Below are 25,948 nucleotides of genomic sequence, written 5' to 3'. Positions count from 1 at the left end.
ATGCAGACCTTTCTGGATATTTTTCTGGGATTTTTTATCTTTGCGTTTGTTGGAGCTGCACCTATAACTGATGACATAATTTATGATTCTGAGTTCTATGATGTACCACTTGGAGAGCTGCCTCATGCATTTGTCTATGATGAAAATGAGCAGTCTGACCAATTGGAGGTAATCAGAATTTCACTTATTCTATCTTTCCAAAGTGCACAAATGCAATGGTTACCAATGTTTTTTTGTTGGCCATGAAAACGATTGTCAGACATATCTAAGTATGTGGTTGCTATTGCCTTAGGTTGATCAACAATTTTCTGTGCTAATAAAACACCATAGTTCATTCACATTCTCCCTAATCTATGAATGTGGCCAAAAGATTTCCTGATTGTCTCTTCTTTGGGGTTTTTTGGTCTTTTTTTTTGGTGGTAATCACTGAGAGCTGGTAAAATGTACCATGCTTCCCTCAGGTTTCCTTGCGTTGTCACAAAACCTGTCGGAGATTTTCCTTGTGGGCTGTCTGTCTGGATCAGACACAAACACAGCTGAGATAGGCCATCCAGGATTCCCCACTAAATGAAGTTGTAAAATGCTGTTTCCTGGGGTTATTTCTTGTAGCAATAGGTAATTTCTTGTAGTAATGTTCCATACAAGTATTTCTTGTATTTCTTCAAAGCTACAAATGCTAGTGGTTTATATTTCTATTAGAGAAGGGGGCAAAATGAAGTAAAAAAGAAAGGGAAAGCACTTAAAGGTTACTGAAAAAATCCTGTTGAAATTCTGTTGTATTCTGAGTATGTTGACTTACATGCTTCCTTCTCCCCCTGTATTTCTGTATTTATCCATATTGCTAAAAGGCTACATTAATTTTAATCTCACTCTGCTGTTTAGGGTTTGGCACCACTTTCCTGAAGGTGATATATGCACTGTATGATTCTAGATTGAGTGGGATAGAAGTTAAGTGAAAAATATAACATTTAAATAATAATTTGGGGGTTTGCTATTACACATAATATTTTAGTACTTTTTCACATAGTAGTACATAATTCATATTAATATGTTCCTTTGAGTGACTCATGACTTCAGCAGGAGGGACAGGATCTTTCATTGAGACGAGATCAAAATTGGGTAGCAGCCTTGAAATCCAAGGACAAAGACAAATTAAGAATATTTTTTTAGATATATTATAAAAGTAATCTCAAAGTTTTCACTAAGATCAGAACCTTACAATGTGTAGAAAACAATTTTTCTCATCTAATGACTGAAAATAACTTTGCTTTAAAGAAATTTGCTTTAAAGAAATTACTTGACTTTAGCCTGATCCTCTGTGCCATGCAGAATCAAAGCTCTTTACATACCTATAAGCCAGAGCTTTCTTCACAGATAAAATCACCACGCTTCTAGTGACTGGATACTTGTATTTCTATTTCACACTGGCAAATATGTTATAGTTTCTGTCTTTCTTTGCTCTCTTGCTCTTAAAAATGAAGCCTTTATCAGTGCTACAAAAATGGCTTTCTTCCAAGAAATGGGTGAGGCTATTTTGCATATGCCTCAACACAGAGATTTTCTCATTGTATCAATAGATTTCTTAGGAATGCATTGAATGGTAGGTGGGACCCTCCTATACTGTCCTCTTTCTCTTGAGGTCCTAAGACAGTGAAACATAAGGTGGCTCCTTTCCAAGTCTGAGTGAAGAACAGAGACAAGGCAGGGCTCCTGTGATTCTTTTTTTATCTGAAAGGAAATTCAGGATGATCAATATTACACCCCCCCCAAAAAAAAAAATTTTAAATAAAAAAATATGTGCCCTATCACAGGTTGCTTTCTTTAGGGAAGCATGGAATCGGTAGAGTCCAAAAAGTCTTTTCATTTTGTCTTGTAAATTTCTTTTCTGGAGCAGGATTATGGCACATTACTTAGCTCTTCAGGCAGCCTTCTTTAAATTCAAAAGAAGGTCATCCATCATAGCACTTGGAATGAATATTGCTTTGCATACGGATTGACCTCAGTGTGTGAGCCTTTTCTTTCCCAGATGCTTAGCCAAAATCCTTTTCTGCTTACATTTTTCTTACCATGTCACACCCAAAACAAACCTAAGCATTCACAATTACCCTAAACCCTGGAGAGCTCAGAGTGGTCAGTGCTGTAGAAATCAAGCAGGCTTTATAGCTATGTATTTCTGTCTTGCACATTGTCTTAGACCCTGAGTATTATTGATGTCGTTCAAGTCTTAAACAGAATGAGTTTGATTTCTTGTTCGTGATTATGACTTTCCTCCCTACAATCCTGTTATAAAGACGTGAACTACACAAGTGGCTCTATGTGTAAAACCCAATATTTATTCAAGGTCGCAGGTTAGTTTTTATTATGCATAGCTTAAATGATGAGCCATACCACAGAGACCCAAACAGCAGGCCTTCATTCAATCTCCCCTGGGTACAGTAACTCTTTAGGCTCTGATGTAAGGCCTGCATTTCCTTTTAGAGAGCTCTGAATCAAGTTTTTAGTCTTCTGAAACGGTGAGAAAATAAACAAAATAACATTTTCTGTTGTTGTTGTCCTCATTTTAAGATTTTAAAATTCAGCTGTGTTTTAAAGAAATCATTCTGTTTAACACATTTATAGACTCATTTGAGAAATGAAACCTTTCCAAGGTTGTACATCCACCTGATCTTCAGCAGGTCCAGGAAACTGAATGGTTCTAGGACGTCAGATGCATTCTGTGTGCAGCTCCTGTTGATTTCAGTGAGAATTACGCAGGCACCTGTGCATCTTAAGAAATTATTCGAAAGTGCCTATGCCAGTATGTCCTTTCCAGAATGTTACCTGTTGTGTACTGTAATCATTCGTTTGATGTGTAACCACCAAAATGAGGTGTAATTGTTGAGGGATTCCTTCTATTCATTCTATCTGTCTAAAATTAGGTGCTGCATCCCAAGATCATCCTTCAAGACAAGTATGAATCATACTTTTGGATATTTTTGTGGTGCACTGACCTTGGCTGGCTGAAGAAGCCCATCAAGTTGCCTTCACAGAGGGACAGGGGAAGAAGTTACGATTAGAAACTCATAAGCTGACATAAAAAAGGCAGTTCCTGGGAAGTATGGCCCCAGTGCATGTAGCTGTCTCTTCAGAAGACAAATGCTTTAATAGCAAGGACCACACCCACTCCCCGTCTCCTTTCTCTTAGTTTGTATTGCTGATCATGATGCCACATGGTACGGAATATCCCTTTGGTCAGTTTGAGTCAGTTGTGCCAGCTATGTACCCTCCCAGACTCTTGCCAACCCCCAGCCTACAAGCCTTAGGGTGTGTAGGGGTGTTGGAGAGACATCCTTGATAGTGTGAGAGCTCTGCTTAGCAGTCACCAAAACACCGGTGTGTTATCAAGACCTTTCTAGCCACACATGCAAAATACAGCATTAGAAGGGCTACTATGGGGAAAGTTAACTCATTCCCTGACAGACCCAATGCACGTACCTTCCTCAAATAACTTTAGATGGACTCTAGCCAACTGTGTCAACCTTAACACTAAACTTTCAGCTTAATAAAATTAACTAAGACTGACTGAAGCCAAGTTGCAATGAATCATAGAATCATAGAATAGTTAGGGTTGGAAGGGACCTCAAGATCATCTAGTTCCAACCCAGCTGTCATAGGCAGGGACATCTCACACTAAACCATCCTACCCAAGGCTTCATCCAACATGGCCTTGAACACTGCCACGGATGGAGCGTTCACAACCTCCCTGGGCAACCCATTCCAGTGCCTCACCTCCCTAACAGGAAAGAGCTTCCTCCTTACATCCAATATAAACTTCCCCTGTTTAAGTTTGAACCCGTTACCCCTTGTCATGTCACTACAGTCCCTGACAAGGAGTCCCTCCCCAGCATCCCTATAGGCTCCCTTCAGATACTGGAAGGCTGCTATGAGGTCTCCACGCAGCCTTCTCTTCTCCAGGCTGAACAGACCCAACTTTCTCAGCCTATCTTCATATGCGAGGTGCTCCAGTCCCCTGATCATCCTCGTGGCCCTCCTCTGGACTTGTTCCAACAGTTCCATGTCCTTTTTATGTTGAGGACACCAGAACTGTACACAATACTCCAAGTGAGATTTCACAAGAGCAGAGTAGAGGGGCAGGATCACCTCCTTTGACCTGCTGGTCACGCTCTTTTTGATGCAGCCCAAGATACAATTGGCTTTCTGGGCTGCGAGCGCACACCGCTGGCTCATGTTCATTTTCTCATCGACCTACACCCCAAAGTCCTTCTACACAGGGCTGCTCTGAATCTCTTCTTTGCCCAACCTGTAGCTGTGCCTAGGATTGCTCTGACCCAGGTGTAGGACCTTGCACTTGTCGTGGTTGAACTTCATGAGGTTGGCATCAGCCCACCTCACAAGCATGTCAAGGTCCCTCTGGATGGCATTCCTTCCCTCCAGCATATCAACCAAACCACACAGCTTGGTGTCATCGGCAAACTTGCTGAGGGCACACTCAATCCCACTGTCCATGTCACCGACAAAGATGTTAAACAAGACCAGTCCCAACACCGATCCCTGAGGGACACCACTCGCTACTGGTCTCTAGCTGGACATTGAGCCATTGACCGCAACTCCTTGTGTGCGGCCATCCAGCCAGTCCTTTATCCACCGAGTGGTCCACCTATCAAATTGAAGTCTCTCCAATTTAGAGACAAGGATGTCGTGTGGGACAGCATCGAACACTTTGCACAAGTCCAGGTAGATGACATCAAGTGCTCTGCCCCTGTCCATCAGTTTTGTAGCCCCATCACAGAAGGCCACCAAATTGGTCAGGCAGGATTTCCCCTTAGTGAAGCCATGCTGGCTGTCACCAAGCACCTTGTTGTTTTTCATGTGCCTTAGCATGTCTTCCAGGAGAATCTGCTCCAAGATTTTGCCAGGCACAGAGGTGAGACTGACTGGTCTGTAATTCCCTGGGTCTTCCATTTTCCCCTTCTTGAAAATGGGGGTTATATTTCCCTTTTTCCAGTTGTCGGGAGCTTCACCTGACTGCCATGATTTTTCAAATATCATGGCCAGTGGCTTAGCAACTTCATTTGCCAGATCCTTCAGGACCCGCGGATGGATTTCATCAGGTCCCATGGACTTGTGGGTGTTCAGATTTTTAAGATGGTCTCGAACCAGGTCCTCTCCTACAGTGGGCCCAAAGTCTTCATTCTCACAGTCCCTGCATCTGTTTTCCCAGACTTGGGTGGTGCAGTCAGAGCATTTGCCAGTTAAGACAGAGGCAAAGAAGTCATTTCAGAACCTCAGACTTCTCCAAATCCTGTGTAGCCAGTTTTCCCGATAGCTTCGAGGGGGCCTACGTTGTCCCTAGTCTGTTTTTTATTCGCTACATACCTATAGAATCCCTTCCTATTATCCTTAACATCCCTAGCCAAGTTTAATTCTAACTGGGCCTTGGCTTTCCTAACCTCATCCCTAGCTTCCTTGACAACATCCCTGTATTCTTCCCAGGCCGCCTGCCCTTGCTTCCACCTTTTATAAGCCTCTTTTTTCGTTCGAATTTTTCTCAGCAGCTCCTTATCCATCCAAGGAGGTCTCTTGGCCCTCCTGCTGCACTTCCTTCTAGTTGGGATGCAACACTCCTGAGCTTGCAGTAGGTGATCCTTGAATATCAACCAACAGTCTTGGACCCCTGCCTTCTAGGGCTATATCCCATGGAACCTTACTAAGCAGGTTCCTGAAGAGGCCAAAGTCTGCTCCCTTGAAGTCCAGGGCAGTGAGCTTGCTGCACGTTCTTCTCACTGTCCTGAGGATCTCGAATTCAACCATCTTGTGATAGGTGCCTCCAACGCTGCCCTGGAGCATCACATTTCCAACGAGCCCTTCCCTGTTGGTGAGCATGAGGTCAAGCACAGCACGTCTCCTTGTCAGCTCCTCTATTACTTGCAGAAGGAAGTTGTCTTCCACACAATCAAGGAACCTCCTGGATTCCTTGTGCCGGGCTGTACCTTTGCTCCAAAAGATGTCAGGGTGGTTGAAGTCCCCCATGAGAACAAGGGCTTGCTAGTGTGAGGCTGTTCCTATCTGTCTGTAGAGTGCTTCATCTGGAGGTTCCTCTTGATTCATGAATTTTCTACTTTTCATACTCTGGAAGTGTTTTTCCTTGTGAAGTACATATGCCAAAAATGAAGTGTATGTGTGCATGTACACACACACTTTATTGCCTTGCAAACATTTTTCTAAGAACATTTTATCTAGATAACAGCTGTTGATAATTTTCCACTCGAAATTTGTCTATTTTTCTCACAGATTTTAGAATAACTTTGAGGCTTGGGAAAGTTACTTCTTAAGGAGTAACTTCTTCTTAAGAAGAGGAATGAGAGGTTATCTAGCATTGGCTGCTAACGTAGAATCATTTAAGTTGGAAAAGACCTTTAAGATTGTCAAGCCCACTGTCAAGTCTACCAGTAAACCATGTAACATCAACAGATGTGTTTCATTTCTTGCATTCTTTTCACTGCACTCAATACACGTACATTTTTAATGCAAATATTTTGCATGGGGAAAATACTTGTAGCTATGAATTACTTGGGAGAATTGTATTGAACCCTTAATCAAAGCTATGCCTTGTCATGTATTAGATGGGTCATGGGCTATAAAATCTTTGGGTTTCAAGTTTCCAGGTTAGTGATACATGCAACAGCTAGCTGAAGCTTTGCATCACAAAAGAAATTGTTACTTAAAAAAAACTTATGTAATATATCAGTCAGAAATAAAATGTGTACAGAGACTTTAGGGAAAACGGTACCAACTCTGTTAGATAAGGGTTAAAGAATGCAATGTGAAAAAGAAAAACTTATTACCAAGGAAAAAATTCCTAAGTCGTAAAGGAGAAAGACACTTCAGAGGAATGTCACTGTAAGATAGTGTACAAGCTTTGTGTTGGTTTTATCTTCTGAAACTGACAGTTTCAACAGTATAAACATGAGCTGCTGTATTTCTCCTTTTCTTCACAGTAAATTTTATTATTATTTTCAATGAATATTTATATCATGATAGGGATCAGAGGCCCCAGTCAAGACTGGGCCTCCATTGTCCCAGCTGTTCTGCAAACATATACACAAAGATAGATTTCCTTCTTTAAAATGGATACAATGAAGGCAGACTGTCAAAAGCATTCTTGTGTAAGCTTCTTGCTAATAAAAAGAAAGCTCAGTTTTTCACTCTGAAGTTAAACATTTGCTTTGATATTGTGTGAGAAAAACAGATTTTCAAAAGAGACACTATAATCAGCTACTAATGTCTAAAAAAACCATGTTGAAACTTTTGATTACAGTAGCTGTTAAATATAACCAGTCCATTTTTCTTTAGATAGGAAAAGCTAAGTTAGACAAAGAAGTGAAAATATAGGGGCATCAGTAAAATATTTTCATCAGCAAGAATGGGTAACAGTGAGGTTGAGAAGCAAAGGAGCTATTTTAGCACTGAATAAGTAGCAAAAAAAGGGACGTGAATGCAGGTTGATCTTGATTTGTGTGCACAGAAGTGAGGTAGAAAGAAGATACATAAAATGATCTGAAACAGGCATTGTGTAAACCTAATATTTGACCATGTATTATCTTGCTGAATTTGAATTAAACTGATAAAATATTCAGGTGCCTGCACAAAGCTCAGAACTTGAGTCATACACACCCCTCCACTTATATGTATGTGCACATACACACAAAGTATCTCTGCTATTGCTATAACACACATAAAGATGGGTTGTCTTGTGCGAGAACTCCCTCTTGACGCTTTGCAGTGTTGAGAGACTTACACTGCTTTTTCTATCTTTATGGAAGGTATTTCATTAAATAAGAGACTTCAAGTTGGATACACAATGGCTTTGCAAAATGTGTCATATCACATTACATGAAATTCCTCTGAGAGAGGTGACAGCTGAAACTCCATAGTGAGAATACATAGAACTTTTACAGTAGATGCTTGCTCCCCTGATTTCACTGGTCACTTAACCTCCCCTCCTCCTGGGCTCCCCCACATTCAAGTTTTGTGACTTCTGCCAGAAAGAAGTAACATGCGCCATCCCTACTGACATGAGGTATGAAACAAGGACACAGATATTTTAGAAAATTGCTCCCATTTCCCAAATGGTACCCATGGCTATACGTGCTGTTTTTCCTGAACACTGCCAAGTTAAATAACGTACATATCTATCCCATTTAGAAATCATTTAAGATAAGAATAATTTTAGAGCCAATCAAAACAGAATCCAGTGTGGTTTGATGCACAGCTCGGAAGGGGTTCTGCTCCAAGTCTGCTCTATCTTTGCTCATGTTTAGTGATTACCTAGTTAATAATCCTTTGAAAAAAATCTGAGGTCTTTCGTATTAGGATAAATAATCCTGTTTCCTTTGGTCTGTTCTCCTTTTCCCGACATGAATTCTGCCTCTTTGTATTCTGTTATTGTTTCAACACCTCATCCAAATTCTCCTCTGGACCCCATTTTATGATTAGGATGTCTTCTGGAACAGGCGGATTTGGAATCATAGAGACATAAAATAGTTACGGTTGGAAAGGACCTTAAGATCATCAGTTCCAACCCCCTGCCATGGACAGGGACATCTCACACTAAACCATACCACCCAAGGCTTCATCCAACATGGCCTTGAACACTGCCACGGACGGAGCGTTCACAACCTCCCTGGGCAACCCATTCCAGTGCCTCACCTCCCTAACAGGAAAGAATTTCTTCCTTATATCCACTCTAAACTTCCCCTGTTTAAGTTTGAACCCGTTACCCCTTGTCCTGTCACTACAGTCCCTGACAAAGAGTCCCTCCCCAGCATCCCTATAGGCTCCCTTCAGATACTGGAAGGCTGCTATGAGGTCTCCACGCAGCCTTCTCTTCTCCAGGCTGAACAGACCCAACTTTCTCAGCCTATCTTCATATGCGAGGTGCTCCAGTCCCCTGATCATCCTCGTGGCCCTCCTCTGGACTTGTTCCAACAGTTCCATGTCCTTTTTATGTTGAGGACACCAGAACTGTACACAATACTCCAAGTGAGATTTCACAAGAGCAGAGTAGAGGGGCAGGATCACCTCCTTTGACCTGCTGGTCACGCTCCTTTTGATGCAGCCCAGGATACGGTTGGCTTTCTGGGCTGCGAGCGCACACCGCTGGCTCATGTTCATTTTCTCATCGACCTACACCCCAAAGTCCTTCTACACAGGGCTGCTCTGAATCTCTTCTTTGCCCAACCTGTAGCTGTGCCTAGGATTGCTCTGACCCAGGTGTAGAACCTTGCACTTGGCATGGTTAAACTTCATGAGGTTGGCATCAGCCCACCTCACAAGCATGTCAAGGTCCCTCTGGATGGCATTCCTTCCCTCCAGCATATCAACCAAACCACACAGCTTGGTGTCATTGGCAAACTTGCTGAGGGCACACTCAATCCCACTGTCCATGTCACCGACAAAGATGTTAAACAAGACCAGTCCCAACACCGATCCCTGAGGGACACCACTCGCTACTGGTCTCTAGCTGGACATTGAGCCATTGACCGCAACTCCTTGTGTGTGGCCAGCCAGCCAGTCCTTTATCCACCGAGTGGTCCACCTATCAAATTGAAGTCTCTCCAATTTAGAGACAAGGATGTCGTGTGGGACAGCATCGAACACTTTGCACAAGTCCAGGTAGATGACATCAAGTGCTCTGCCCCTGTCCATCAGTTTTGTAGCCCCATCACAGAAGTCCACCAAATTGGTCAGGCAGGATTTCCCTTAGTGAAGCCATGCTGGCTGTCACCAAGCACCTTGTTGTTTTTCATGTGCCTTAGCATGTCTTCCAGGAGAATCTGCTCCAAGATTTTGCCAGGCACAGAGGTGAGACTGACTGGTCTGTAATTCTCCAGGTATGAATGCCAGTCTACTCAGGCTAGCAACTTATGTCTCAGCTCTCTTCCTTCAATCAATGGAGAACCAGCACCTTTGTTTTCATCTGATCTGGGGTAAAAAACTTGTGCAAATTTAGCAGATGGCTTGTTTGAATTACTGAAGTGCAGAAGTGCCTCATTCGCTATACAAATAGCCTTAAGTGTGAGACAGTGAAATGAAGAGACATCTTCAGAGCATGCACAACTGTAAAGCTCTAATGAAATTTCTACCTTAGCTGCAAAATATGTATCAGGCACCTGAGTTAGCTAAGTAAAACTTCACTGAATTTCTTTCCGTAAAGTCCTTGATGCAACCTAATATCTTGTTAGATGCTTAAAGACTTAGTGGGCTGTCCACCAGTATCAGCATAGCTGTTCTATTTAATGACTGTACCATTATAATTTTTTGTTTGTTTTGCTTAAAGAAAACAATAGTATAGCAATGGTACTGCAGTAGTAATTGTACATATTTCATAGCAGCACGATCCCTATTGTGGGATCACAGAAATCTGGGGTTTGAAAATTTACTTTAAATGCTATTTCTCAAGAATGGTTTTGGCTCTGACTTTCTTTATGGGAGATCTAAGCTTGAACCAACTTCAATTTCTGCTTTTCAATTTCCACTCCTGACCTAAGTCTTATTAATAGAAAGGGAAATAGTAGCTTTGGATGTAATAGCTGCAGCTATCAATCTTGGGTATTGAGTTCAGACCACAAGTTCAAGAAAAACTATGAAGTACAGAATATTAATGTGCAGGAAAAAGGTGCTCTGTTATTATAATTCATTTTTTTATAATCAGAGTTGTGTAGCAATGCCTATCATTGTGACATAGAGTGTCCCTTCCCATGGTGGGAAATATATCACACCTATGACCCTGTCCTCAGCTATTTCTTACTTGTACCATATTCATGTTCTGGACCTGTCACTATGTAATTGTTAACTGATCTTACACTGACAGGATGTTTCTATATGGCATGACAGTCCACACTGTGAAGGCAAACTATGGGAAACTTCTCTAGTTCTGAAGATACAGCAGCTTGTGGACACTATGTCTGTATCACTGCAGGCTATGTGTACATACTGGATTGGATCAAATCAGACAAAATGTCTTTGCATTATAAGCTGTAGAAACTTGAAGGAAGAGCAGATCTGACACCACACTTGGGCCTTGATGTTTAGTAGAAAATATAGCTGCCTACATTGTCTCTTTTACAGCCAAAAGAACATAGACAGGTACCTTAGGGAGTAAAGTCACAACATATGTGTGTTGAACCTCCCTCAGGAGGTGATTCTTCCTCCACTGTCTGCTTAATTAAGACTAAGCTTAAATTCAATATATGAAGTTGAGTGAATCCAGTCTTTTTTGTTCATGTTTCTAATACTGATTGGTCTTAATTTGGATTTAAATTTAAAATAAGACAGTCACAATTAATTTAGGAAAAGCCAGACTGGTGAACCGGGCAAAAGCATGCTCAGCTCCAGCAGTGCCTGGTCTGCCTGGACTGCAAGAGGAAATATGCTTGAGACCCTGAACCCTCCTTTACAGTGAGCTCTGAAAATTGATCTGAGACAGCTCCTTACCACAAGTCTGAGGGCTGGCAGTGTTTCTGGTAGATGCTTTGGTCTCTGAGTGATGTCCAACTTTGGCTGTGTATGTGGCTTGGATTGGTGGGAGCTCCTGTTGAAATCTTTATTAAATATCTAGGACTAGTTTTCAGTTCTTTTGTGCTTTATAGTAGTGCAATTTCTAAAACTGACATATTTCTCTTTGAAATTTTGTGTCTGGCAAAACTTCAGCACTGTTTCAAAGAAAAGTGTCTGCTGTTTGTAGGCTCAGATATTGCATAGACCTCAAAGCAGAATGTTAGAAACAAAATCTATAGTTTCAAATACAGTTCTGGAAGGAGACTTTGACTACATTTGTACTCAGGGAAATACAAATTAGCTCAGTTTATATCAAATTTCTTTATTCTCAGACAACAGAATTAGTCAGTAAAATCTTTTTAGCAACTCTGTGTAGCATTACTTTTTTACTCAGGTAGAATCAGCCATGAAATATATACACTTGCTTTCGAGACAAGAAGTTTTAGGATACTCTGTGTTCAAGGTGCTAAAAAGACTACTTCTCGGTCTAAGACTAATCAAAAACAACTGAGGGTCTACCTGTATTTTCCAAGGCCAAAGCCACAGAAACTAATTTCTAGAGAGCTGGGTTACAACTCTAGAGTTTTGTAAGTTAAATATTAAGGTTGGTCTGACTGTATGTGTATGTGTGTGTCAAACCCAGCAGAAACAACAAAATAACTGAAATAAATTAGAAGGCTTACAGGGTTAAATAGTGATCTGCATTGATAAGAAGGACACTGTACTAGACTGCATCACTTCCAGAACACTGTTCCCTGCAGCAAAACTGAGGAATGTGCTCTTTATGCCAAAAAACAAAGGTCCTGCACCCTGATAACATTGCAACACAGATGACTTCTTGGTGAAAACATCTTATCCCCAGCAGACAGGAAATACAGTTGTAGAATACAATATATACCGTTCCTTTCAATGTGAGCCATCATGAAATCACATTCCCAATGAGGAAAAGAGGCAATAGGCAGCAACCTGGCTTAAGATCAATGGATTCTGGAGTATCCAAGAGTCTGAGGAAGACAACTACCCTATGACAGCTAGTGAATTTAAAAGAGATGAAAAATTGTCCAAAAGTTAGTTTTCACTGTCTGTCAAGAAGAATCTCAGAGCCACTAAAAGGAATCAGCAGCTTCTATCCCTTGTCTCCTGTGTCGAACACAGGTGATCCTGGCCAGAGCAGTAGGGAATAGACATTTAGGTATGTAGGAATATGTGTTTGCAAATGTACAAGGGATTAAAATCTGAGAAAATGAGTGTGAGTAGGTAAAATAACTTTACTTAGGGATTTTGTAAAAAAATAACATCTTCCCATTCCCCGAGATATGACTTTATTATACTAATTTTTTATTACACAACTTATTTATGTAGCTCTCTACAAGCAAAGGACAATTTATCTGAGCTGCATCATTGCAGTTTATTTCTTGCTTTAACATGCAATGGTTCACAGATATATTTATTTTTAAGATAAACCAATAGGACAAAAGAAGACCTTAAATGCAAATTCAAGAAGAAACAAGTATAAGCCACTTTTGGAAAGGAAAACAAACCAAAAACCTCTACCATAATTAGACATTTTCTTGTAAACCTTTGGTAATTTCAGAAGAGCAGTGGGGGAAACCAGTTCCTTTTGATGGGTCAGTGTGGTACAACTATCCCTTCAAGTTTACGACAAGAGATTTAGCAAGTCTCTTGTTAAGTTCTAAAATGTCATTTGTGTCTTTAAATATATTCTTTGCAATAAAAGAAGAAATTAAATAGGACGCAGTTCAGATTCTCCTGTGGATTTAAATTTACTACATGTAATACATCAACTTTGATCCTAAAAGATGCAAACATAAAATAATAGACAAAACATTTATCCCTCAAATTACACCACATTAGAAGAGAAATGTAACAAGTGACAGCCTCCAGCCTTGCTGTTTTCCTCTTTAAATCTATTTATTTTCCGTATTTTACTACTTTGCATAGATTATTCACCCATGTCTTGGAAGGCAGACACAGGAACTGTGAGAATGAAGACTTTGGGCCCACTGTAGGAGAGGACCTGGTTCGAGACCATTTTAAAAATCTGAACACCCACAAGTCCATGGGACCTGATGAAATCCATCCGCGGGTCCTGAAGGATCTGGCAAATGAAGTTGCTAAGCCACTGGCCATGATATTTGAAAAATCATGGCAGTCAGGTGAAGTTCCCGACAACTGGAAAAAGGGAAATATAACCCCCATTTTCAAGAAGGGGAAAATGGAAGACCCAGGGAATTACAGACCAGTCAGTCTCACCTCTGTGCCTGGCAAAATCTTGGAGCAGATTCTCCTGGAAGACATGCTAAGGCACATGAAAAACAACAAGGTGCTTGGTGACAGCCAGCATGGCTTCACTAAGGGGAAATCCTGCCTGACTAGTTTGGTGGCCTTCTATGATGGGGCTACAAAACTGATGGACAGGGGCAGAGCACTTGATGTCATCTACCTGGACTTGTGCAAAGTGTTCGATGCTGTCCCACACGACATCCTTGTCTCTAAATTGGAGAGACTTCAATTTGATAGGTGGACCACTCGGTGGATAAAGGACTGGCTGGATGGCTGCAAGCAAAGAGTTGTGGTCAGTGGCTCAACGTCCGGCTGGATGACTGAAGTTACAAGTTGACTTTTACCAATTGTGTTTTGTCATTCTTTGATATGTTCAGATTTCTGTGCTCTTGACTTTTCAACTTCCTGATCTGAAAGTGCCTCTAAATTTGCCACCCACATTAAGCAGTTTTATTTGTAAACATAGTCACATTGGATAAATATCAGGCGGGGAAAGAAAGAGATGCCTCTTGCAATCTTAAGAAAGATATCCATTTCCCTTGGCATAGTCTGTGGCTAATATTCAGCACTGGTATCCTCTAAATCTTTTGATTTATTTCAGAGACAGGTGAGGGTAACTATAAACCACAGAGTTAGGTGTTTAAAGGTAGGCTATGTGATCCCCTGTAAATGTTCCCATATGCCATGCATTAAATCTGGCTCGGCAGGGTAGTTGCAATTTGAAAACTTGCAACTGGTGACAAAACCCCCAAGCTTTATTGTATTTCTCTACAATATTCTTCCTGCTTTTGATTTTTCATAAATAATATTACTTAGAGTAGCAAAAGAAATACAACCCCAGCCCCAAACCCTCCAAAACCTTATGAAAAATAATACCAGAGTGATATAGAATCATTTTTGTTTCTATTTCTTAGTAAAGTCCATGTTGCCAAAAATTAACAAACATCTGGAAGATGAAGGATCATTTTGTGCAGTACAGTCCAAGAAACATCTTTGTTTTGTTACAATCTTGTGTGATTTATCAAATACGCAGAAGATAGAAAGCTGCATGTATCAGATCACCAATAATGGAAAACAGACTTTTACCTTTAGGTTACTGGTTCCATATGTACCTATGTAGAGGAAACAAATACTGTTCATACTCTGGGTCTGGCATGTAGTACACATGTATCTGAACTCCTACTCCATTACCAGTGTAAAAATATCATCATCATAAATTCACTGTAATAATTCGCATTTTTTATGGTAGTCATAACTGGTGCAAGAGATAGAATTGATAATGCTAACTGTTTGGAGCAGTTTCTCTAGAACCCAGATTTAGCACATTGACAAGGAAACTATGGGGAGACTTTCAATTGTGCTTCTCCAAAATGAGATAATATCCTATAATAAGAAAGAGATAACAGTTTAGAAACAGAATTACTAGAAGTTAATGTTGCTTCTTTGGTACCCAACAGCTACAGTGATTAATCAACTAAGAACATCCGAGATAACATAAAGCAAATCACAAATCCCAAGGTAGTTGAGTTCCATGAAGTCTGCCCTCAGCTATTCAGAGAAGTGGCAGTCATTGTAGATGGCCCAACTCCCATGACAAGTGAAAAGAACTTTATCTTAGGTCTGATGCCTGTTTACAAACTGTGTCTTGAAAATGCTTTTCTCCAGAATATTATTTTCATTAGAACTGCCACAAAAAGATACATACAAAGCTGATAACAGGTCTCAAAATCTATGCTTTTTGTCCCAAAAATTGGGACAGGGAATCTTGGCTGATTTCACAGAACTGGGGAAGAAATAAGCAGCATGTGCAAACACTTTAGTGCAGTACTACCCTGGGTCAACTAAAGTCTGGAATGCATCTCTCCCTCTAGGCTTCCTCCATTTGGAGAACATCTGTCCCATTTCCTTTGTTCCCAAAGTCTTTTTTTATTTGTCCCCAACTCCATTCCTGGTTAAGCTGTCCCACGTTCAGTGCTGGAGATGGGAATGTTGTGTATTTGCTCAAAGCAGCAAGGTACATCCTCACTCTTACATCAACAGGTTACTCAGAGTTCAGGTGAAGTTCATTTTGCTCAACTGATCACCCTGCATATTAGTAACTGTATCAGGGCATTTTTATCCATAAATCCTACCAAGTAATAGTATCTACAGCTTATTTGAATACAGCTGCAGAATATACAGAGAACTTGAAGTGTGCTCAGTCAAAATCTGAGTCTGTGAGATTCAGAATTCTTCCTGGTTTCTCATTGCTTCCATAGTCTTTCACTTCAAAGAAACTAATTGAGGCAAAATATGTGAAGCTGTGGCTACTATATAACTTAAACAAAATATGCGCAGGAATTTTTTGCAATTTCTGTGCAAAAAAGTATATTTTAGCTGGTCATTTAGATGTTCTCAAGCAGTCCAAGATCATAATATTTAATACTGCTAGTAATGATATGTAGCTACACCAAAGATCCAGGGAGTATATTATGAAGTGTAAGGGGCTTACTTCCAAAATTGTAGTAAATATATATATACAGACAAATGTACATACGTATTTCACAAAAATATATTTAAAATCTACCCTGTCCAGAATAAAAAGAGAAAAATAACTACTTGCTGAATATTATATAGTTAAACCAAGACATTTAAATAGTGATCAGAATATACCAAAAGCTTTGCCTGTGCTTGGGACCCAGACTTCAGGTGTGCTACTTCCATTAGTTTGCATAGTCTACGTAGAAAACCTAGTTTAAAATATCCTAAACACTTGTCTAGTCTGGATGCTTTTAAGTGTCTTTTACAACTCGAATTTATGAGCACTAATGTGAGTGATTTCAACAACTGGTTATCCATGGAGACAGCAAAGCCAGCAGCATCTGGAGGATGACCTCAAGAAAGGAGATTTTGGTCAGGTGAAAAAGTCAGGATTCATTAGTTTTATGGAGGCGTTGTGCTAGAAGGATGAAAATCTTTGATGAAGCATAATTTTAGGCTTCAGTGCCTTCACACTTGGGATAAGGATACTGTGAAGAAATTCCCATTTTTGGTCATGCCTTAGGTATAGGCTAAGGAGTGTCAACTGTAGCACAATGGTGAAGCACCCACAGGGGCGCATGTATTACTTAACTTCTACCTCAGACGTGAAAAGCCCTATAAGGACATTAGTTAATTGGGCTTTTAAAATAAAAAAAGTTAATTTTCAAAGGAGGCCCTAGTATGGTCAAACAATATTATTATACACTGGGAAATCAAGATGCAGTGTTAAACTTGCAAATGTCACAAAACTAGGGTGGATTCTCAGCATCTGGGTGATTGCAGTAAACCACTCTATCTTTTTGCAAATGAGGGCCCCTCTTTAACAAACCTGGGAAGTCTGCAATACTCTTTATGGCATTTATGGGGTAATAAGATGCAAGAAAAATTCTACACCTTTATTTTTATCCTGAAGTTGTCATATACAAAATAAACAGAATTAATCTTTAGAATTAAAATTAACACAATAAAATTTACTGGTTTGAATAATTATGTTGAGTGGAGAAGAAAAAATGTTTCTAGTTCCATGAAAGCGTCTGCCAAGAAAATTGTCAAAATCACTGCCAATGTGTTAGTAAGTAGTATGAGAACTTAGACTTCATAATTCTTAGAAAATAAGGTTTTTAAAGTATGCTAGTGTTCTTAAAACAAAGCCTGCACAGCTACATTACATTTAAATTTATGCTGGGACAATTTGATGGTCAAATGACTTACATTTCTTTGGTGCTTTACAGCAAGTTTTCATTTGTCACACAGAATACATTATTTTTTATCACACATCTAATTTTAAACAAATATGGAAAAAGCATTTTGTTAGCACATTTTCTTGCTAATGAAGTATATACATGTATGCATACAAAACATTTTAAACACTGAGGTAAAAAGTGATTATGTTGGAGTACATGAATTGTTTACACATCATCAGAATTCATTATAACTGTGGGATAAAATGCAGAACAAGCACTAAACCTCAGAACATATGTGACCTCTAGTGGGAGAATATGAATAACTGGAAGAGAAAGAGCTGTCAGTGGAAATAAACAGTAATATTTCCTGTTCCCTCTTAATTTTCCCTAGACAGCGACTGGGACAGTACTACCTTCTATAATTCAAGAGAGTTATTCTTCTGCACCATTGAGTGAAGAACTTGAAGAGGAAGCATCAACACCAAAATTAATTGATGGGTCTTCAGCACAGGGGTCTGGAGTTCTTGGACCCCAAACTCAAGATGGTTAGTAGGAAGAAAAATTAATTTTGCCTGTGTAGAAATGCTTTTGAGTAAGCCCACTTTGCTTGCTTATGAATGTAAAGGAGGTATATAATTTCTGTACTTCTTACTGAAGAGAGATATAGCATGCTTAGCTGAATTTTAATAGGTGCTTAGTCAAAATGTTTTCATGCCATTTCTCTATGAAAATAAACAATGAACTTTTTTTTTTTAGATAGAATTTTACTTAATGCCTACACACAACTTAAAAATTTTCCAATAATTAAAAAATGCTAGAAGTATTTTTTATTGACTTGGGTTTCAATATGATTACCAACTATCTTTATTTTATAGTGATTTATTACATGATTTTTATAAATCTGTTCATACAAAATGCAATTAATATGTTGACGAATTTTTGACCATGAAAACAAGAAACTGCAAAACTTAAGGAAAGGGAGCTATTTTGAAATTTTAGATGAGGTTGTTTTTCTGTTCTTCTGATTAGCTGTAGTGAAATAAGGATTTTCCACACCTCACAGAGGAATTAAAATTTTAAAGTGCAATCTGTCCTTTTCCCGCACATACATTGTGATATTAATAACTGGCATTTGTTAGCAGCTACTTTAAACTCTTGTAGTTGATGCTCACTAGAGTTATTCATAGCTGTGATGGGTCTTTGTGTTGTGTGGTGACGAACATACAACAGGAAAATTCTACTTTTTACTATACCAAACACTATAAATATATGCCATTGAAGACAAATGGGAAAAAAAAAAATCATGCTTCCAAAACTGTGTCTTTAGTGAAGATCCTAGTATTGTTTTTATACATGTTACTGGTGATCCTTGACCAGGCAAAAAACCTAAACCAAACCAAAAAATACTGATGTCAAAACACACAAAAGTGGTAACAAAAATTTGGGGAGTTCTGGAAAAAGCTGCACAATTTTCCTCATTTTTGAAACCTGCAGGATGTTACAAAACCTTTCAAGTATTTTACGTATCATGAATTCTGTGTCTGTCAACATATTTGAGCACTGAATGCAAATCAACTACTGCATCAACTACAGACATGCATGGGAGGCTCAAGGATGTAACATATCAAATCAGATCTTTTTTGTGTCTTTATTTTTTTCATCAATGTATTTTCTCATCAGAAGTTGCTGCTGTTCTTGGTGTGGTGCTGGATAGAAGACTACAAGGCTCAGGAACATCAAGCCAAGTTCATTTTTCTTGTTGACATCTTTCTGTATCCTCCCCATACGTCTGTCTTGTTTCAATTTACATCAGACACAAGTGACAAATAACACTCCTCCCAGACCAAAAATTGGACAAAAGAGGAAACTTTCTTCCTGTACTATGTTGCAATATTTCCAAAAAAATGTCAGCTATCCTAAACTCTACATCTATTCACACCTAGATTTGTTGGAATAATTCAATATGTGACAATTCATTTTCTTCCTGTGTCAGGCTTGCCCCATGTAGCTAATTTAAACTGTCAAGAGGAGGAAGTTAGGGAACATATACTAAAAGTCTTATCTCTCTAGTTATTTGTGGATGCCAAAGTAGAGATATATAAATATAAGAGTACTCTGGTCACTGACTCTTTAATCTCGCCTCAAAGGACCCCACATATATAGCCCACCCTTCAGTTAGTTACTGCTGTCTATTGGTAACTGACACAGTTTAAAAAGGCAAATCTTCTATGCAACAACTGACCTGGAGAAAAATGTTTTCATACTCTTTAATTATGCTGCAATTTTATAAAGTAACCAGAACAACAAAGCAGCCATCTGCTACGAGGAGGAGGAAAGAATGAAACAGAAAAGCATTTCTATGAGATTAAAAGATGAGAAACAGATATGTTGATTTATACCCATAATCAAAGAAAAGATGTATCAAAAAATCAACACTTACAGCAGCTAACAACATTTCCTGAATAAAAATGCCATTCAGACAACCCAGTCAGTGTCACAATTCTCACCAAATTTTAACAGTGCCATCTAAGGAAACTTTTGAATTCATGGTATTCATGTAGTTTTAGGACTGAGATGAAATGGATTAATTTTTCATTTTCATATACTTCTAGTGGTAACAAAATGTTTTGCTAACATGGTCTCCAAGTTACCTTAACTCAGACTATAGAAAAATTTTTCATGATACTAAATTTCTGAATCAGAAAATGTAATTAAAAAATAAGCAATGAAAATTGAGGTTCTTCACCATAGCTCTGTAAGAAAATATTAATTTCTTTACAAATTATTCAGAAATACTATTTACAGAACCAAGTTTGGGAAATCATATCAAGTTTCAGTCAGCAATTGATATTTCTCCAGCTGGATGGAAGTGAATGCTTGCCAGTTAAGAAGGAAATTGATCTTGATTGGCTTCTGTCATCTAATATTCTATTTTCATAGTCTCAGAAAGACTGTATCAGAACAAGTTAAATGACTTTCCAATGGGCACAGGCAGAAAAAATAGTTTTAAGCAGAATTGATTCTTTTCCTTGTTGTAATCAAAACACAATAGGAGTGAACTTTATCATTAACAAAAACTTATGATGCACTTAGGTGAGCATTTTATTGCAGGAATTTGCGTATCAATTTTGTACATCTTTTTTGTAGCAAACTGTTTTCTTTCAAATTCTTTGCTAGGTCTTCCCACTTGCCTTTTGTGTACATGCCTAAGGACGACAGTCTACTGTGATGATCGTGAACTTTATGCTGTTCCACCATTGCCTAAGAAAACCATGTATTTCTACTCGCGCTACAACAGAATCAGGAAGATCAACAGAAATGACTTCGCTAACTTAAGTATGGATAGTAGTATTGGTGTAATTAGCTTTAATTTCTATTATTTCTGGCTCATGCTAATCTAAGACATAGTGATTAATTTTATGTAATATTTCATCATGGTATGGAGAAGAAGCTTGCTATTTTTGAATGTAAAGGTCAACACTTCAAAAGCAGATTCTCTGTCAGATTTTTGAATTATTAGAGAAAACAATGTTAATCTATTTTTTTGCTCTTGATTGTAATCAGCTTTAGAAAGGTAGGGGAAAAAAGGTATAGCTCGTAGGATATTTATGACATATAAGAAAGTATTGTTTTCTTAAGCAAGATCAGTTCTCAAGTAGACATACTTTAAATTATTTGCAAAGTATCTGTGCAAAAAAATTTTAATTTTCAATTTTACCTTTAAATTATATGTTCATTAGTTTGTTCTAGAAATATCTAAGAAAATCTTCAGTAAACGAAAACTGCTAATGCAAAACTATTTGTGGCCTAAAACTGGTGATTTAGGAACCTTATGTTGTCACATTTACTGCCCAAGTTTCTTAAAGATACTTGATTTTTTCAGGAAGTTTTAGGCCTGCCCTGTTTAGGGAGAGGGAATACTATACACTCGCCAGCTCGAATAACAAGCCATATTCTTTGTTTTAGACCTAACTTTGTGTAAATAAAGCTTATTGGTTTCATGATGAGAAGTGTGTAATCAGTGTCTAAAAAGGCTACTGCAACAACCCAGGAAAAGGCAAAGATCCTTTTATGGAAGAAAACTAGAAGGGTCTGGTTTGCTCAAACCAAGATGAAGGTTGGGAAGGAACAGGTTTGCTGTATAAAAAAGCAAGAGGAATAAATTCTAAGAAGAGAGAAAATGTATTTAAGCCAAAATATGCTGTTAGCATAAGAAAAGAATAAAATAAAATAAAATAAAATAAAATAAAATAAAATAAAATAAAATAAAATAAAATAAAATAAAATAAAATAAAATAAAATAAAAATAAATAAAATAAAAATAAAAACATTCTGGATGGAAAATATAATTAAACAACAGATTAATACATTTCAAATTAATGCATATTAGTGCACTGATATTTAGATGTTGTTCTCTTTTGTCAAAAATCAGTATATTTTTTTCTTTTTTTATTGGAAAAAATGTGTTTTAGAAAAAACTCAATACATCAAATTTCTTACATAGAAAGAAAGGTTGAAAATAAAGAAACATGTGAAGCAAGGGGGTAGGGAATATGTTTATTTCCATTTAAATGTGTTTTTTTTCCAAACCATAGCCATTTAAGTATTTCCAGAACACACAGAAATTTTAAAACTATTAACTTTAAAATCTTTCACTAAAAGATGTATGATGAATAACACAGGCAGTTCTAAACAGCATGAGAACAAGATGTTGGTTTCCTTCTTAATGAGAACTGTTCAAATATGGATTATTGCATTTTATACTGAGAAAGAGATAAAATACTATCACATAGTGGGTTAGGAATGAGCCTGATTCAAAACACTTCACTACAATTTAAATAGCCCATTTGCCTTTTTCTTTTTTTTTCAGAAAAATTTTCGGGGAACACATTCTTACATGTCTGTTCTATTTTATCTTTCTGCCAGACAATTTAAAGCGGATTGATTTGACTGCAAACTTTATATCAGAGATTCATGAAGATGCCTTCTGGAGGTTGCCCCAACTTCAGGAGTTGGTGCTTCGTGATAATAGGATAAGGAAACTCCCTGAATTACCATCTACCTTAACATTCATTGATGTTAGTAAGAACAGACTTGGTCGCAAAGGAATACGTAATGAGGCATTTAAAGTAAGTCTGGGTTTGATGGGAAAGACTTTTCTTCCTCTTTACACAGGAAGTGGTCAGAAGAGCAGCCTAAGTATCCATCTACAGTAGCAAAACCATTAAGACTATAGGCACCATGACTGCACTGACAGCTGGGTAATCTATGAAAATGGAGTGCTATATATAAGCTCTATCAGCTTGACATGAGAACCCTTTTTATTCTTCTTTACAAAAATCCACACGACATATGATGGCACATTATGTATACATCTATGAACCAACTACCCACATGACTAGCAAGACTCCAGAAACGTGCTTGATGCTCCCTTAGACGTAACTAGGAGGGAAGGGCAATGCTGTGGACAGCACTCCTTCAAACCTATTTTGCAATGTATCTACAGAGGAACTTGCTAGACTGTTCATCAGATGGATATACTTTCTTTCCACCTTGAAAAGTAGGGAATTTTGTACTTGTGAGTGATCATCCTTCCATGAAAATTTTGGTGGGGAGAAGCAGCCATGTACTGCTCCTAACTGCATGTGAAATATGAGGTTCCTATAGAATACAGGCTAGCTTCATATGTCAGAGCTGTATCATATGCACTATTCAATTCCATCTAAGAATGTAGCTGTAACCAGCCACCTCCGAATTCCTCCTTTGGAAAACAGGTTCTTAATGAAGCAACAAACAGCAGTTACAGAACCATATTTTCTCCTAGACCAACACAAGGCTGGTGTTGGGAACAGGAATGATGGGGAAAAAATGAGTCTTCCAAGCTGAGACTCTGGCCTTGCACACTTTTCTTCTGCACTGTCCTGATTTAGCCATGAAGACGTTTCAGCATTAGTCTTCCACATATGCTACTAACCTTCACCCTGACATCTGAAAGTTCTGTCAGTATGAATTAATCTAAGACACTGCACTCAAAGTAGTTAGGTACAATGACAAATTATGTGTATAAAAAGGGGGCAAAATGAGAGTATTCTACTGATTCTTATTGACCTAGCCAGGTTTACTATGATTATAATTACCAGATAAAAGTCCTTCTTTCAATAACGGAAAAAATTACTTACCTTTTCAAATGAAAGAAATTATTAGCTTAGGCATTTCTTATGCAGCTATAATTTGCTTCAACATAAATACACTTCTGCAAAATTCAGTAAGCTTGTCACACAAGCAGGAAAATAAACAGAATAGGAAGCCTTTTTGCATAATGACTGGGAGAGGCAGTATTTTCACTTCAGAAAAACATCATTGAAATTGCATCTCTAATTACCAAGTCTCTAGAGATTTCAAAGAAATATTTTGCCTTCATTTTTATCCAAACACATAATCTTTAACAGCAACAGATCTCAGCCTGTACAAATGAAAGTTCATGACTGTCTTGAATTTCTGCCTTTTCAATCATATCATGCTGAAACAAAATATCTTAGTATCCAGCAGCGCTCATTGCAGTGATAGATTTCAAACTTACTTGCTAGAGATTTTAAATGTCTGTCATCTTCCCCTACCTTTTCATTCATTCTCTAGGATCTACATGAACTGCAGCATCTTTACATCACTGACAATAACCTGGATCACATTCCACTGCCTCTCCCTGAAAGCCTCCAAGCTCTTCATCTTCAGGTAGGCTACAGAAGTAATGGCTCTATTTGTCATGTTCAAACAGTAAGTAAAAACAGAAAGGGTAGCTATTGGTTGATGAGGAAATGAACATGAGCCAGCAGTCTGCACTCGCAGCCCAGAAAGCCAACCGTATCCTGGGCTGCATCAGAAGAAGTGTGACCAGCAGGTCGAAGGATGTGATTCTGCGCCTCTATTCTGCTCTTGTGAGACCTCACCTGGAGTATTGTGTGCAGTTATGGTGTCCTCAACATAAAAAGGACATGGAACTGCTGGAACAAGTGCAGAGGAGGGCCATGAGGATGATCAGGGGACTAGAGCACCTCCTATATGAAGACAGGCTGGGAAAGCTGGGTCTGTTCAGCCTGGAGAAGAGAAGGCTGCGTGGAGACCTCATAGCAGCCTTCCAGTATCTGAAGGGGGTGTATAGGGATGCTGGGGAGGGACTCTTCACTAGTGACTGTTGTGATAGGACAAAGGGCACTGAGTTACAACTTAAACAGAGGAAGTTTAGATTGGATATAAGGTAGAAGTTCTTTACTGTGAGCGTGGTGAGGCACTCAAATGAGTTGCCCAGGGGGGTTGTGAATGCTCCATCCTTGGCGGTGTTCAAGGCCAGGTTGGACAGAGCCTTAGGTGACATGGTTTAGTGTGAGGTGTCCCTCCCCATGTCAAGGGGGTTGGAACTAGATGATCTTAAGCTAGTGAGCTCAACTTTTTCCACATCAATTTCTGACTATCAAAGGAATGGAGAAGGGAAGAATTTTCAGACAGCCCTCATTTTAGGAGATGATAATTTTGGTCTCAATTTTCAGACAATATTGTATTCTAGCAATTCATTGTTGGAAATGGTTCACTTCAAGAAGAAAATCTTGGTGAAGATAAGTTATGTGAGAGGAATTTAAATCGAAGGAATAAAATCTAAAGCATTCGATTTTCCCTGTACATATACAGATGTGGGTTAAGCTAATATAAGAGGATCTGAGGAAAGAAAATTGTCACAGATCAGATTGCAGATTTGTGCCTTTGCAGGTTGAGGCATAACAAGTTGTCAGGATGATAATTATTGGTCTGTGATTTTTTGGACCGACCTAAGCTGGTTCCAATTTGCATTAATAAGTCTCTTCACTATGATCTTAGAAATTAAAACACTCTATATTTCTACCAGGTCTCTCCTGCAAAGCCTGTTGCTGCTACATGATTTGAGTTACTTAGTTTTGAAGCTTTACATTGACCAAGAATTTTTCCCGTTTTGGAAGGTTTCTCTGTTGATGACTTACAGCCACAATCCGGTCCCTTGGATTTAAGAAAGTATCTTATTGGCATTGAAAATACATTCATAAATTGTTCTTGAAAGAGTAAAAAACTACTTTCAGATGACTGTTCTGATCTAGTTTATTGTGTTTTTTTAGAACAACAACATTCAAGAGATGCATGAAGACACTTTCTGCAAAATTAAAGATTTTGCTTATGTACGTAGGGCTCTTGAAGACATCAGACTGGATGGTAATCCCATCAACCTGAGCAGAACACCGTATGCATACATGTGTCTACCCCGTTTGCCAGTTGGCAACCTCATCTAAGCTTTGACAGAAGCCAATATTGTAAACTATAAGAATCTTTAAAGAAAAATTATTAGCTCACTGATACAG

At 38.6% G+C, this 25,948-nt stretch overlaps 1 protein-coding gene across 1 annotated transcript; it reads left to right on the top strand.

Annotated features, from left to right (window-relative positions):
* On the top strand, positions 1-25,879 carry EPYC (epiphycan). The gene is made up of 6 exons (XM_065665051.1): positions 1-168; positions 17,959-18,112; positions 20,745-20,903; positions 22,494-22,696; positions 24,204-24,299; positions 25,709-25,879. The coding sequence occupies exons 1-6, from the start codon at positions 1-3 to the stop codon at positions 25,877-25,879; spliced, it is 951 nt and encodes a 316-aa protein (XP_065521123.1).
* The last annotated feature ends 69 nt before the right edge of the window (positions 25,880-25,948 follow it).

The sequence above is a fragment of the Lathamus discolor genome, chromosome 1, assembly GCF_037157495.1.
Source record: "Lathamus discolor isolate bLatDis1 chromosome 1, bLatDis1.hap1, whole genome shotgun sequence".
Taxonomy (NCBI): Eukaryota; Metazoa; Chordata; class Aves; order Psittaciformes; family Psittacidae; genus Lathamus; species Lathamus discolor.
The sequence above is the reverse complement of the archived record's forward strand: the minus strand, read 5'-3'. Positions and strand labels throughout refer to the sequence as shown.